This window comes from Phoxinus phoxinus (assembly GCF_949152265.1).
Source record: "Phoxinus phoxinus genome assembly, chromosome: 1".
In the NCBI taxonomy this organism is placed as follows: domain Eukaryota; kingdom Metazoa; phylum Chordata; class Actinopteri; order Cypriniformes; family Leuciscidae; genus Phoxinus; species Phoxinus phoxinus.
The window spans coordinates 37,265,708-37,282,113 of NC_136876.1; the positions used below are offsets into that span (position 1 = coordinate 37,265,708).

Consider the following 16,406-nt stretch of genomic DNA (forward strand, 5'->3'; position numbering starts at 1 on the left):
AACAAGAAATATAAGAAACCTACATAATTAATCTGCACTGGCACGTACTATTGTGTGTATAGTCTTATTGAGCTATGGGAAATTATTAAGAATTATTGATTCAACTGCCCCACACTCAACTTTTTTATTAGTTCCTATTAGTTTACTTACTTTTTCCCTTTACAAATTCTGCATCATTGTAACAAGATGGAAAAATAACCTGCACTGCAATGAAGGATATTATACTGTATTAATTAACTATGCTATATGCACATGACGTGCGATAAGATAATGAATGAATAAAATGTGGTAATCTTTTTGTTATCGTGGGAAAAAATACTTAATTCATGGCCATGATACCTATATTTTCCTCTGCATGTCGTGAGTGGCTCCGTACCAAACAAACTGATAGTATAAGACTGAAATGACCAAGGATCTTGTTAGAAAAAAACTAAAAGATCCTCTTTTCTGACCAGCCGCTCTTTGGCTTCGTCAGAAGGATATGCAGAGCTGTTGGTGCTACACATCATCCATTATTTCAAAGCCAAGTTTCCGAACACAGAATAGTATTAGGCAATGCTGACGTGTAAACGTGGGTGGTCTCATGTACATTTTTTGGGATTCTGACGGATTTTTCGAATTAGTCATTTTTGCGTCTTAGTTTCGAACAGACCCTAAAAGATCAAATTGGATTCCCAGTGACGTGACCTCTTTAGTATGAAGTGGGCAACTGCTCCTCTACAATCATCTATGGCCGTTTTCAGCTCAAGCTGTGGGAGTGTTTGACTGATGGTGGGATGTATGAAGGTCTGAAGCAATCCACCCCCTATTGTGACACAGCTCTCAAAGAGCCAATTTGGGCCCGATGAAAAAGCAGCCTTTCTCAGCTCTCATCTTTTCAACAGTTGCTTTAGCAGTGTGAGCTCCATGCTCCCTCTGACGAGCCAGACGCGCGATTCATGTCACAGCTCCAATCGGGGATTATTTATATGTTTTGCTTGTTTTTGATGGTGTGCAGGTTTTTTTTCTAATTATAATGTGTTAACTTAGAGCCTATGCGATCTGAGAAGTCCACACCATTGCTTGCCAGTCATCGCAGCCTTCCTCGGATGCCGCTGATTTACATAGCCACCTACCTGTCAGCACGTCGACTGGCAGGAAATGAACTGATAATTATTCTGGGGGGAGGGGGGATATTAGAGGGAACTGTTTAAGATGCGATAATTGATCTGACTGCCTGGGCTTTACCCGTCCTTGCCTAAATTCATTAAAATCAATAACAGTAATTTCAGCCGCGCCCTCAAACCATAACCTGATATATCTCAGCCACCAGAATTTAAAGAATTAAACGGCCACTCATTTCTCAGCAATGTTCAAATTACTGCATTACAACATTACTGTGGTATAGTGAAGGTGTCAGACGATGGTGATACCATGGTACTTTGATATGGAGTGGAGTCCAGAAGTCTGAGGTCACTAGCGAAAATGCTTCCTATTTGTAATTGATGATTTTTTTTTCTTCATTATAAACTATGAGCATAACCATTTCTGTGATAAAATGAACTACTGCTGCTTATTCACAGGTTTAAATCAAATTTCCATTTCCAGATTTGCAATGTGATCTTTTTGTAAGTTTGTTTCTGCCACGGAATAAAAACGAATAAGGTAATTGCGTCTTTTTATCTCACAATTCTGACTTTTTTTTTTCTTTTTTTTTAAAACATTGCAAGACATAAACTTGCAGTTGTGTGGGAAAAAAAGTATTTTTTTAAAGTATAAATATACTATAAAAGATTTAAAGTATAAATCACACAAAAAAGAAGTCAGAATTGCAAGATATAAACGTTTAAGCTATATCCCAAAATTCTGAGAAAAAGTCAGAATTGTGTGATAAAGTCTCAATAATATTTATATTTTTTTTGTTTCTTTTTTTTGTCATGGATGAAACAAGCTTCCATAGATCTCAGATAAAGAAGCGTTGATTTTAAAACACCGGTCGATAAGCTGATCATTATTTTCATACCATTAAACTGAAAACCATTGTGAATTTAGGTTTCACAAAATGAAGTTTTATGTAACAAAGTTCGGGAGGAGCATGTTCAGGTAATCATCCAATCAGCGCAAGAAAAGCCAGTATAAATAAAGTCTTCCTTTACCTCCTGTCTCATGACAAATTTCTCAGCATCCCGCCACCACCCCATCACGGAGGAGCGGAAGCCTAAAAGGAGGGGCGACGACAGTGGAGATCGAGAGAGCAACAGGCCTGATCTTATGTTGTGTTTTGTTTCTGTTTTATGTGGCCAGCAGTCGTCCGCGAGGGGCTGCTGGCTTATAGTTTTATTTTTGTAGTGGTTTATTTATTTATTAAAATGAATGTTCGCCGGTTCCCGCCTCCTTCTTCCCATAACAACATACCTTGTTTCTATGATATATACAGTGGGGAGAACAAGTATTTGATACACTGCTGATTTTGCAGGTTTTCCTACTTACAAAGCATGTAGAGGTCTGTAATTTTCATCATAGGTACACTTCAACTGTGAGAGACGGAATCTAAAACAAAAATCCAGAAAATCACATTGTATGATTTTTAAATAATTAATTTGCATTTTATTGCATGACATTTGTGATTTTTGTGATTTTGTGATTTGATCACGTACCAACCAGAAAGAATTCCGGCTCTCACAGACCTGTTAGTTTTTTCTTTAAGAAGCCCTCCTGTTCTCCATTCATTACCTGTATTAACTGCCCCTGTTTGAACTCATTACCTGTATAAAAGACACCTGTCCACACACTCAATCAAACAAAATCCAACCTCTTCACAATGGCCAAGACCAGAGAGCTGTGTAAGGACATCAGGGATACAATTTTAGACCTGCACAAGGCTGGGATGGGCTACAGGACAATAGGCAAGCAGCTTGGTGAGATGGCAACAACTGTTGACGCAATTATTAGAAAATGGAAGAAGTTCAAGATGACGGTCAATCTCCCTCGGTCTGGGGCACCATGCAAGATCTCACCTCGTGGGGCATCAATGATCATGAGGAAGGTGAGGGATCAGCCCAGAACTACATGGCAGGACCTGGTCAATGACCTGAAGAGAGCTGGGACCACAGTCTCAAAGAAAACCATTAGTAACACACTACGCCGTCATGGATTAAAATCCTGCAGCGCACACAAGGTCCCCCTGCTCAAGCCAGCGCATGTCCAGGCCCGTCTGAAGTTTGCCAATGACCATCTGGATGATCCAGAGGAGGAATGGGAGAAGGGCATATGGTCTGATGTGACAAAAATAGAGCTTTTTGGTCTAAACTCCACTCGCCGTGTTTGGAGAAAGAAGAAGGATGAGTACAACCCCAAGAACACCATCCCAACCGTGAAGCATGGAGGTGGAAACAACATTATTTGGGGATGCTTTTTTGCAAAGGGGACAGGACGACTGCACCGTATTGAGGGGAGGATGGATGGGGCCATGTATCGCGAGATCTTGGCCAACAACCTCCTTCCCTCAGTAAGAGCATTGAAGATGGGTTGTGGCTGGGTCTTCCAGCAGGACAACAACCGAAACACACAACCAGGGCAACTAAGGAGTGGCTCCGTAAGAAACATCTCAAGGTCCTGGAGTGGCCTAGCCAGTCTCCAGACCTGAACCCAATAGAAAATCTTTGGAGGGAGCTGAAAGTCCGTATTGCCCAGCGACAGCCCCGAAACCTGAAGGATCTGGAGAAGGTCTGTATGGAGGAGTGAGCCAAAATCCCTGCTGCAGTGTGTGCAAACCTGGTCAAGAACTACAGGAAACGTATGATCTCTGTAATTGCAAACAAAGGTTTCTGTACCAAATATTAAGTTCTGCTTTTCTGATGTATCAAATACTTATGTCATGCAATAAAATGCAAATTAATTACTTAAAAATCATACAATGTGATTTTCTGGATTTTTGTTTTAGATTCCGTCATTCACAGCTGAAGAGTACCTATAAAAATTAAAGACTTCTACATGCTTTGTAAGTGGGAAAACCTGCAAAATAGGCAGTATATCAAATACTTGTTCTCCCCACTGTAGCTCCTCACCATTTCCTCACTGATGCTCTCCTAGTGACACATTTTTGGCAAATATTTTTGTAACATGATGAAACTATGTGACGAGTGTCTGTCATATTGAGACTGGTGTGGTCAAATTCATGAGCAGGACATTATTTCCAATTTTGCTAAATGGCCAATCACTTGCAACATTTATGCATCTGGGATAAATCTTCTAGCCATCTGATCCCATTATGATGCTTTATTTTGCCATATTTTTCAGCAGTATTTTATTTATTTTCTCCATGCATGGGGAAAGAAAAGACTGGTCAGCAAAATCTTTCACCATCTCCATGGAAACAAGCTGTGCAGCAAACCAGGTAAAGCTGTCTGTGAAACTAAACCAGAGCTGAATTCAAGGACTTTTGACAGAAATATTCACTCCAGGTAAACATTTCATCTGTTGTTTCTCTACTCTAAGCGCAGAGATGGCCCAGCATTATCATATTACAGATTCATCAGCTATGACTTTTTAACTCAGCTGCAGTCTTACAAACTTGCGTTTTCATTCATTTCAATGCCGCATTCACCTTTGACACTAGAAGTGCCAGAATTGCATAACTACTAGAACTGCCACAAGCGGTCATTTTGACTGCTAGATTCCAAACTCTATATCTTTAATGATAAACACCCAATTGAGAGATTAATGCATTTATTGTATTAGGATAGCTTTTAAAAACAACACCAAGCTGTACTGTACATTTAAACAAGTTTAATTATACATTTATAAATAATAATATCATTAGTAGCCTCCCGTAATTATCGCATATTTACAACAGATAGGCTATATTTCCATATCCATTCAACATAACTCAGAACAAGATAATAACAATGAAAAGTATCTTATTTAATTATGAAACATTTTATTTTAATATAATAACAGAGAAAAAAATCTAAAAACTAGCATATAATAGAGAATATCTATGTAAATAGATAACGTAGTCAGGTATTATTAGCCTATTTCTGATCAACAAATTTAATCTAGTATACTTTTTTTTTGTAGAAATTAGCATATATGCAAACACTCAGGAACCCTACTGACCTTTCTGTTGACAGTGAGAGAGACAAAGGTCAACCGTGGGAAATGTAACAAAAGAATTCCGCGAAATTCAGTGCGGTCAATATGCCCGTCTATGGCCGAAATAGGTAAATATGTTTATTTATTATTTTGCCTTATGTGTAATTTATAGGAAAAACATTTTAAATGAAAATACAGACACTTTTAGGAAAAATCAGCTACCAGCAGAATTTTATTTATTTTTTCAACAAAGTTATTGCAGATATAAAATTCTAAACAGTCAAAATGACCGTCATGGCCATTCTAGTGCTAACAGTTATTAGTCCTATAGGCTCTCTAAAAACTGCTGTAAGCTGTTCTGGTGTGTAAACACAAGACTGAAAGTTGATTAGGTTAACTGGCATAGCAATGAGTCACCGATAGTTTCTTTGCCCAGCGGATTCTGAGTTTAAGCAGATTCTCATGAGTAAAAGTGTGCTGTACAAACACTGGCTCTGGGGTGAATTAATTATATATTATTGCTGTCACCTGTTTAAATAAAAACAGACTCTCAGCTTGTGCTGGTAAATGTTTGGGCCTGAGCTTTACAGCAGAACTCTGTGCTTCACAGACTAATTGTGCAAGTTTGATCTGTATAGTAATGGAAAATTATAGTGGTTGGGCAGTAAATACATAAAGCACTCAAGCCAGACCGAATTTCTTGTGCTTGGTTAACCCGGATTGCTGGATTGGGACTATGAATTGCATTTCAGTGACCGATTTACTCATGATAATTCTGTTTTCCCAGTCACCAGATGACTCAGGTTTGTCAATACGGATATCAAGCGTAATGTCAAGTCTGTGTGTTGTGGAACAGAGGTATTTTGGGACTTTTGCTTCTTTATTAGGTAGACAGTACGGTGACAGGAAATATTTGGCAGTGAGACAGTTTGAGGAGAAGGAGACGGACCATTCATAGAAAGATATGCCAAATAAGGAAGTCCCACCTTTCAGTTAAATTAACCAGTTGCCTCGTCGACCAGGGAGTCCAGATTTGGCTAGATTTGTCAGTTAGCCACAGCTTGACAGTTTATCTAAAACATTATGGGCCCTATTTTAACGATCTGAAACGCAAGTATCAAACGTGAAACGCAAGTAACTTTGTGGACGCAAATCTAAAATGGGTTGGTCTGAAGTAGCTACATTACTCATAGGTGTGGTTTGGGCGTAACGTGAAATAAACCAATCAGAGCGTCCTCTCACATTCCCTTTAAGAGCAGGCGCGCTTGTTCCATGGCGGATTGCTATTATAACGGCGGATTTGCCAGGCGCACGCAACTTACATGATGGTAAAGTTGATTTCACAGTCTTCAGTTATTTTATTTCCAGTTATTTCAGTCTTTTATTTCCTGGTTCTTGACTAGGGTTGCCACCTTCAGTGTGGCAAAATAAGGGACACCCATTCACAACCCCCCCCCCCCCCCCCCCCCCCCCAAAAAAAAAATGCTCAACTTTGACAAAGTCATTTATATTGTTATAATTGTAATTTCATAATATGTAGATATGATTCCAACTAAAAACTTTTGAAAATATGTATTTTAGTCAAATAGCAAATGGTGTAGCTCTGCAGCCATCTACAAAAGTGATAATTTCTTTACTTTTAAAACAGCATTTTCCAAAAGATGGGCAAAAATCTTACACTAAACCATGTCAAATTATCCATATCCATGAACGTTAGAAATGTGGGTCTTTTATAAAGTGAATTTAACTTTTTTTTTTTTTACTGTTTTTGTTTAAAAAATATTTATTTATATAGCCTAAAGTAAAAAAATATATAATAAATCCTCCTAAATCTATAAATCCTAAAAAAAACTATTATGTTTCAAAATGACATTTTGTTGAAACAACACAAGTGTGACTTTTTCCCCCCACACTAACATAAAAAACAGATATTATTCAAATTTATTTAATTTTTTTGTAGATGTAGAAAGTGTTGTCAACCGTGCAAAGTCTCACATCATTTGGACAAATATAATGTTTTATTTATTTCAGCAAACGTCATTTGGGGTCGAAAAGACGTGCAGGTTTACAGCGCATGTTCACGAGACTCAGTCGCTATAGAAACAAAGACGCTAAAATGCAATCACGCAATGAGCTTCTCTACTAAGAAATTGATTTCTTTATATTTGCTATTAGTATTATCCATACTGCAAAAACCTTATGTTTTTATTCAACTATATGTGGGCCTAATGTAAAATACGGGACAAATCGCGTCCCTTATTGATTTGATACGGGACGCATCATCTTACTTGTAAATACGGGACGATTCCGTATTTTAAGGGACGGGTGGCAACCCTATTCTTGACGGACAACCCACTTTGTCTGATGTCCTTATATACCTATGTGTCTTGCCACTATTGGTCAAACAGGTTTGATCATTCTCCATTGATCCATTCTCCATTGATAGCAAAAAATTTAGCACCATTGTGATCCTAATCAAAGAGGTTTTCTTAACCAGACAGCACTGTGCTGCTAAGCTGGTAGGCTAAGGTATTAGCGTTGCTAACTGGAGACAAAAACGATTAGGCGATATTTACTTTTACCATTTTTAACTCAATATTGATATGCAAAATGGTTATAATGATAATGGTTGAATAATGTCAAAAAAGTCAAAACATTTATAAAAGTTTAAACATTAAACAAGAACTCCACGTGTTCTTGATCAAAAGAAAATATATTTATAATGAAACAAAATATTTATATTTGAAATAAATACTGTTCAGTTATAACTTTCTATTCATCAAAGTTTACACAAAAAAAAATACATAGCAAACAGATATCACATTGATAATAATAAGAAATTTTACTTGAGCCCCAAATCAGATCATATAGAATGATTCTGAAGGATCCTTTGACCCTGACTGGAGTAATGAAGCTGAACATTCAGCTTTAACATCACAGGAACAAATAGCATTTTATAGCTTATCTATAAGTAGAAAACAATCATCTTAAACTCAGGGGTGTTTCCTCCGAGAAGGCAAAGGGAGACTGGCTCCTCACAAAACGGATGAGAAAATATTATGTGCATAATATATTACAAAATGTCACATTAAAATGTGACATCTTAGTGTCTGTGACAGACAGTATTCACAAGTTTGATGGCTGATGATCTGAAAACAAGTTGACCAATAAAAAGAACAGCTGGACATCATTTGATTTCACAAATAAAATCTCTGGTTTAAATGATTACTGCCTTTAGACACTATATGCAATAAATGTAAAACTGCTTAAAGAAACTGACTAATGTTCTGTTAATAAATAGAACATTAATAGCATTAGGAATGTAAATGGTGGTTTGATTTATATAATGTTTATTTAACCAGGAAAATGTCACAACATTAAGGGTTTTAATAATGTAAAAAATTACATTTTATTTATATATACATATAAAAAAAAAACATTTTTAATATTTGCCTCATCATTTCAGAACACCTCTGCACGCCACTGCTTAAACTGTAATATTTCTAGGCCTATTATTTTGATCAAAAACTGCATCTTTGGGGAGCATAAGAGACATCTTTATAAAACATTAAAAATCTTACTGACCCCAAACTTTTGAGCAGTAGTGTCATATCTAAATTTAGGGTCATATTTAAACTTGTCACCCACATTAGCAGAACAGTGTCAGGAACACATGATTCAAACGCTCTGTCACTAACTACACTATCTTCACTCTATACCTCTCACGAATGACATGGTTCTCGAATTTTCACTTCTTGAGTGTAACATTGTTTAACACAACAAGGCCAAGCCAACCCCTGGTCCCAGTGTGGCCCCGGTCAGCACTCCTCAAGTAAACACTTTAATGGGTTTGTGGCCGCAGAGCCTTGAATGTGAGCAAGCCAGAGGTTTGCATGTTTTCCATGCTTTGTTCAGCGAGACGTCTTGAGTTCCCTGCAGACGGCCCTTCTCTCATATAACGTTCTTTCTCCCCGGCGTTCGTGGAGACAGCTCTTTAGAGGAGCAGCACCTGCATGTCGCTTCGCTGCGCTCCGTTGCACTTTCAGCAGAAAGCTCAATCACTCAGCCAGCCTGTTAACATACACTCCCCATTGCCTCTCAAGTGTTGTTGCAGAAAAAACATGGGTGTGCACCACAGTTTTCACTCGCTCTCGCTCTCTTTTTCAGAGCTGACTGCTATCTATAAGTGCTCGGTTTGTTTTCTTTCCAAATCCCTTTCTTCGATCTCAGAGAATGAGCAGAGACCAATGAAAAAAAATCAAGCGTGCATTTTGTATTGTGATAACAGCCGAAAATCAACAGAGCTTTTCACTTCCATCAAAATTCAGAAATGACTCTCCCTGTCCACTGTTAAAGCAACAGCTGTCAGGCCACTTAATTATAAAGTGGTGAGATAAAAGCCAACCAGACTTTGTTCAGCAATTAAGATAAACATTTCTTACCAGGCACGCCGGAGTGTTTGTGTGAAACACACAGGCTATAAAAAGAGCATACGACATCTGCTACAACTGCTTTTCTGACTTTCATTAGGAGGCTATCAAATAAAGTGTGACTGTTTGACTCGACGCGAGGCATATTGATCTAAACATCCGGAAGACAACTGGGACACAGATCGGGAATCTGTCAGCACCATGGCAACACTGTGACATGCCACGAGACAATGTTAGTAAATCAGCGCTGTCTGCCGGCTGAAGTTTATTGAATTAGACTTCCTATCTTGTAATATTTCATTTTAATCATTATTTACGGAGGAATTGTTTTCATCACAAATATATTTACAAATGGCATATTTACAACGACTTGAAAGGCACTGTTTAATATTTTTTGCTTCAGCTAAATTAAAGGAAGTTGTACTTCAGCAATTAGATACAGTATGAGATGCTGCTATAGCTAATGAATACAGTCGTGACCATATTCACATTAGTACAGCCTCGAATGCCTTATTACTTTAATAAATGGTTTCTACATATTAAAAATATCAAGAACACCCATTTTCATTATTTTACCATGCAAAATATGTCAGTGCCATCCTTATGATACAGTCCCTGGTAAAATAGTGTTGGAATGCAACAAAAATAATCTGATAAATAATAGGAGCTTTGATATGGTGATCAGCTGTTTAACATAATAGCTGTTATATCATGTCTTGGACTTCATACTGACCAATCAGAAGCCAGGACCAGACCTACGCATTTTATATTGTATTAACCAATCAGCATCCAGGACCAGAACTATCTGTTTTAGAATAATTGTTATTGACCAAGCAGCATCCATGTACAGAAATGTCCGTTTTATAATATTCTGTATTGACTAATCAGCTAAACTATATGTTTTATATTTTGTTGTATTGATCAATCAGCATTCAGGAACAGAACTATGCGTTTTATAATTTTCCACACTGACCAATCAGCATCTAGAACTGGAACTATCAATTTATGTGATGTCGTATTAACCAAATAAGTATCCAGGAGCAGAACTCTCTGTTTTGTAATATTTCTTATTGACCAATCAGCATCCAGGTCCAGACATATCCATTTTACAATATTCTGTATTGACCAATCAGCAAAACGATATGTTTTATAATATGTTTTATTGACCAATCAGCATCCAGCCTCAGAGCGATCCGTTTTATAATATACCGTATTGGCTAATCAGCAGAACTGTATATTTTATAATACATTGTTTTGACCAATCAGGACCCAGGACCAGAACTATCAATTGTTTAAAAGAACTTAGCACACTTGCCAAAGTAAATGGATATTTTTATGGTGATAATTCGCTTGTTATCATATTTTCCTGCACATTTGTATTATTTGCATGAAATAACAGCATGAGTGAGGTGAAGAGAGAGAGAGGGAGATAGAGTTGTGTGTGTGAGAGAGAGTGTGTGTGTTTCTGTGTGTCAGTCAGCCACTTAGCCTGTGGTAATTACTATCTCAGCATGTTAAATGATCACTATAAACGCACACAAGTGCTACTGCAGCCCACCGGACATGACAAAAATGGGCTTCTCTAACTACTTCCCCTGTTCTCAGGAGGAGTCGAATCAAGCAAGCGAGATTTACTGATGAATAGCCATAGGACCTCACAGCTGCTTCTCTGGGGTGAAGAAGATGCATCTGCTACTATTGGATTGTCACAGCGGAGAGTGTTTTCCAGAACGAGCCAAACTGAGCTTTAAGTGACATGGATTCCACCTGTTGTGCATGAGTTCTGATGATGAGGAACAGATTTACTTACGCAGGTTGTTTCCCGTTGCTCTGGCCTGCATGTTCTCGTAGTGTTGTCCATGGCACTGCCAAACTCTCCTCCCTCTCCGCGTGTTCTCCTGGAGCTGTCTGGCGCATCACCTGGGCCAGGGCTCTATGGAGAAAGCCTTGTTTACTCATCTTATCAAGAAAAACTGTAAATTGAAGTAGAGCAATTCAATAGATATTTATACAGTTCTTGACAGACATTTCCACATCGAAAAGTTTGTTCTGTAAATTTTAAATAAATGTTGACAAAGAGGGATTACAACGATCAGTTATGTTAGACCGACGCAGAACTAAGTATAAATTGGGCTTAAGTCTGTGTTCCAAGAAAATAAATATTTAAATTGTGTATACTGTATCTGCTAAAAGACAGCTTTACTCAGCGTTTAAGAGTATAGTTAGCATATGCTAGACCTACAGACTTGACCTAACAGACCAACACGATCTCATGAATGTGCGTATATCTATACCACAAATGTTATTTCTCGTACCATTTATACGCCAAATATCTGTGGGGGTTTTTTGTTGTTTTTTTTGCGTGCATATGCTACGCACTGAAAACCCTTTGGGTGGGATTAGGGGGGGGGGGGGGGGGGGGGTGCGTATTACACGCCATAAAGTGCGTATCATATGCATGCAAAAAAACTCCGTATCAAATGCACGCAAAAACTATTTTTGGCGTATAAATGGCACGAGAAAATAACATTTGTGATACGTACTATGAGACCGGGCTGAACAGACATGATCTAAAATCTACGAAATTCCCATTTGGGGTTTCCTGGGGTCTTTAAACAACCTCATGTACATAAAACTGATAGATTAATTCACATCATGCTTGAAATGGTAAAAAAAAATAGTAATAAATAATAATAACTTTTTTGGAGATACATTAAACCATTATGAAAATCATTAAAATGGTGCAAGTCAGCACGGTGACATATTCCAAAGGTACTCAATTAAAATGGTGTAAATGACTGGTTGGTGGGAGGTGGATAGGATACTATGGCCCATGTGAGTTTTTATTGTGTTCACGCCTAATAGAGTGAAAGATAGAATGAAAGGTCAGTGCGCAAATAGAATGTCCTTGAAATATTAGCATCATTAGATACAGATCAGTGTCCATTATCCTACTAATGTCACAGACTCCTCTCTACTGATGTTTAGATGAGTAAGCGTATATGTGTGTGTTTGTTTGTTTTGAGTAGATGCTTTTTTAGACAAAATCTGTGCCTCACCATGGAGATCATTAGAGACTTACAGAGATGTTCATGTATGTTTAGATCAACAGATGAATTAGACCTGAATGCTCAGTATATTTTGCAGTACATCTGCTTCCAGCTCTCTCTGATTATCAACACTTTATACTGTGTCTTCAGGGAAAAGCATGTCTGGTCTTTAATTTTATCAAAATAAAAAAATATTTTTTTTCTTGATTTAAAAAAGAAATTTACTTTGTACTCTCCACCACTTAAATAGTCCTATTAAACCTTGAACCTCAAACAAATGCCTGTCTGTGAAATTAAAGGAGTATTCTGCACATGTCAGTGTTTCAGACTGCCTGAAGGATAAATAGATATACAGGACAATGAAGCCAGTAGAAGTTGAAGAAAAACTAGCACAAGGTCATGAGAGATAGAGTTGTGCCAGTGTAATCCATGATAGCCTTGAGCTATGCCGAATGACATCCCAGAGGAAAACTGTCATCCTTAGAGGTTTGCCTCATTGAAGGCATTAGCATTATATTTCATTACTGATATCAACTTATAAACAAAATAAATAAATCTCCTTAGGACAAAATAAAAACAGACACAACTGAGGTAATTATTGACTTACAGTCCGATTGTTGAGCTAATTAAATTAATTCAAATAGCAAAGCTCTGATAATTTAGGTAGAGTGTGGATACATATTTGAGTTCACAATGAAATGGAGAAAAGGTACAAAAAGCTGTCACTGGTTGCTTCTTTAGACCTTCTTTAGACCATTTGTACCTTCTTTAGAACAAATGTAGGACATTTGATTGCAGATTTTGGAACAGTTTCTGATTGTGTCAGATTTCTTCTGAAACTCTTAAGTAACAAGCAAGCAACTAACGTAAACAACTCTCAATTTTCTCTGTTTAATATCATAGTATAATATCATATCATATCACCTCAAGAAACAGTTGAAGTATTAAGATCTCATTTGTATTTTTATTTCCCATGGAATACACTGCTCCACTCCACAACAACTCAAGCAATTTACAACTTCTTAAAAAGGACAAGACACGAATGCGTTCACTCAATGTAAAGCTGTAGATTACATATTACTCTGGTTATTTGGTTAAATCCCATTTGATTTCCTTTCTTTCCTATGGGATAAACTGCTCTGCACAACAGATTACAATTTACAACAGTTTATATAAATTACCAAGGATAACTAAAAATGATTTATATGCAGTCAGCGTGTATTAATATGTGGAAGACAGCTCAGGTCTAATTTTCTTTTGAAAGAATTTACTTTTAAATTCTCATTTGATTTTCCCCGTCTCTAAACTGCGCAGACAACCACGCAGACAATATGCAACAGCGTTTGAACTTGAACTAAGGCTATTCAACCTCTCTTACCTAGACATGTTCTCTCTGTGAGGTCGATGCGCCTTCTCCAGGCCAAGTTTGGTGAATATCCCAACCAGCGCCATGATAGCAACTACTCCGCATATGATATACACAATCAAATTCGTTTTATCCTTAGTCGGATCGTTTTGGTCCATCATCTTCGGGGGTGGTCTGCCCGTCATGGACCACGGAGGGGTGTCGTAGTTTTTGCAAGTGGTCTGATCTAACCTGGAGTTTTTTAAACTCGCAGCAGAACCTGAAGCCACAGGTCCCGCAGCAGTACAGGTAACTACCCGTCCTACACACGAACGGAGGATCCCACTGACCCATCACATCATAATAGCCCCGACACCTGTCCTCCGTGTGAGCTGTCTCAGAGAGACCGTCTCTGGAGTCGTTAGACCGTGACGCTGTCACCAGACCATCCAGGTTCTTCCCAGGTTCTCCTTCCGCGTCGCACACAAGAACTTTCATCAAAAAGTAACCCAGTAGTAAGCCAGTGCTTTTCATCGTGCGCTCTTCTCTTCTCTCCTCTTCTTTGCCACGGCTGAACGGACGCTGAAAGACAGAGTTGGGTGTCTTTTGTCATGAAGTGTCAGGACACATATCTCCATCAAAAACATCACCGCCATCCGAGATGATCATGTTTGATGATACTTCAGCGCCACAGTTAGTCTATACTAGAGGTTTTGAAATATGAAAATGATTGAATATGGAGATTTCTATCGTATCAAGTGTGGCATTGCAATAAACACTACCTGTGTTTTGTCCACTATTATATCTTATCCTAAACAACGGCGTTCATGAGCACTCGGAGCGTGGAGCGCCTGGATCGCAATGAGCTGCGGTTGAACGGTGCGCTGAGTGAGACTGAATGCGTAATGATGAGAGAGGAGGAGGGGACCCAAGTATGGGCACTTGGAAGGAAGCAGCAAAATAATAAAGAGGAGAGATAGCAGAATGTGTCAATCAATATTAAGTCCTGTGATTCGCACATAGAGTAGCCTACACGTTGAGCGTAAATGAATGCGCAACTCATACGCACAAATACCCTCAATATGCGAACTATGTGTTCACGACTCACGAGAATCGACTAGCCTATTTTAAACAAATATTTTAGTTTTTTTTTTACCACTTTTAAATGTTAAAGTAAATCGTTGGATCTCTCGCAACTGGTTTGCAATGGAAAGTGCTGTATTTTAGCCCTACGTGTCCCAAATAACGTCTTTATAACGTTTTTTTTTTTTTTTTTTTTTTTTTCATTTTTACATTTACCTTGAAACCCACCCCTCCTTTTGTTTTGGTTTCTTGAGGGAGTTCCAGCCAATGGGTTGATTTCAGGCGCAGCCATTTTAAAACCGAAATGACGTTTAATGAGCGTTCACATTGCGATTCAACAATGCAACAGGATTGTTTGATTTAACGGAGAGTGACTGAGCTAAAGAAACCACAGTGATGAAAGTCGAACAGCAACTACCGATGGGAGTGCCGACAGCGACCCAGTGACCTCCAGTGAATGAAAGGTAAGGTTCACCAGTAGGCCTGCTCACTTTATTGATTTATATATTGATGATATTGATATTGTCCAACTTTAAAATATTTTGGAAGTTGGTATATAAAAGAAGTGTGCTTTCAGAAGTTGAAGGTGAATTTTATTTTATGATTTTTTCTTTTCACCTATGGTTCTCACTGCAGAACACGAAATCCAGGGGGAGGAGTTGAATCCAGATCCAACTACTCCCACCTTACATATACCAAACCTACCCATCTCTCTCTCTCTCTCTCTCTCTCTCTCTCTCTCTCTCCCCCCCCCCCCCCCCTGATCACTAAACCCACCCCTAAACCTACCAATCTCCACCCCCTGATCCCTAAACCCACCCCTAAACCTACCAATCTCCACCCCCTGATCCCTAAACCTACCAATGTCCACCCCTTAGATCTGGATTCAACTCCGCCCCCTGGATCTCGTGAACTGCAGTGAGGTGCTACAGAATTATTCCTGGCTAATTCTGAGTTTGAAGTTTTGATGGTGCATGGTTGCATTTTAGCAGCAACATGGCTGTAAAAATGAAATTTTTTCATACTTGGGCAATTAAACATTTAGCAATTAAACTGGATCAGCGCATGCAAATATATTATAGAAATATCAATATGTGATTCATTATATCAGCACAGCCTTAGGTTGTAGGTTGTTCATACAGTTGTCAAAGTTGCCAATTTTATCATGGTGTTTACAATTACGGATTTAGAGATGAAATTATTTTTAAAATTAGATTAAATGCAATTTCTATCTAATCTAAATTCTCCCATTTCAGTCTCATTTTCATCACAAAACAGTGGATTACTTTTCTGCACCCTGTAATGCAGTGCAGAGTGACATACCGCCAGTTATATCTGACCCTTGATATTTTGTGAATTTGTTTATTTGTCATATAACGTAGAATGATTTTTCGTGGGTCATTCTGGGAATTATTATTATGAACA

At 38.2% G+C, this 16,406-nt stretch overlaps 1 protein-coding gene across 1 annotated transcript in view; it reads right to left on the reverse strand.

Moving 5' to 3' along the window:
• shisa9b (shisa family member 9b) overlaps positions 1–14,743 on the reverse strand; it is a 38,220-nt gene extending 23,477 nt beyond the window's left edge. Inside the window, 5 exon segments of the mRNA XM_079619296.1 lie at positions 11,314–11,365; positions 11,367–11,436; positions 13,932–14,161; positions 14,163–14,438; positions 14,441–14,743. Coding sequence (XP_079475422.1) covers positions 11,314–11,365; positions 11,367–11,436; positions 13,932–14,161; positions 14,163–14,438; positions 14,441–14,554 — 742 coding nt within the window. The 5' untranslated portion in view covers positions 14,555–14,743.
• Positions 14,744–16,406: the final 1,663 nt, after the last annotated feature.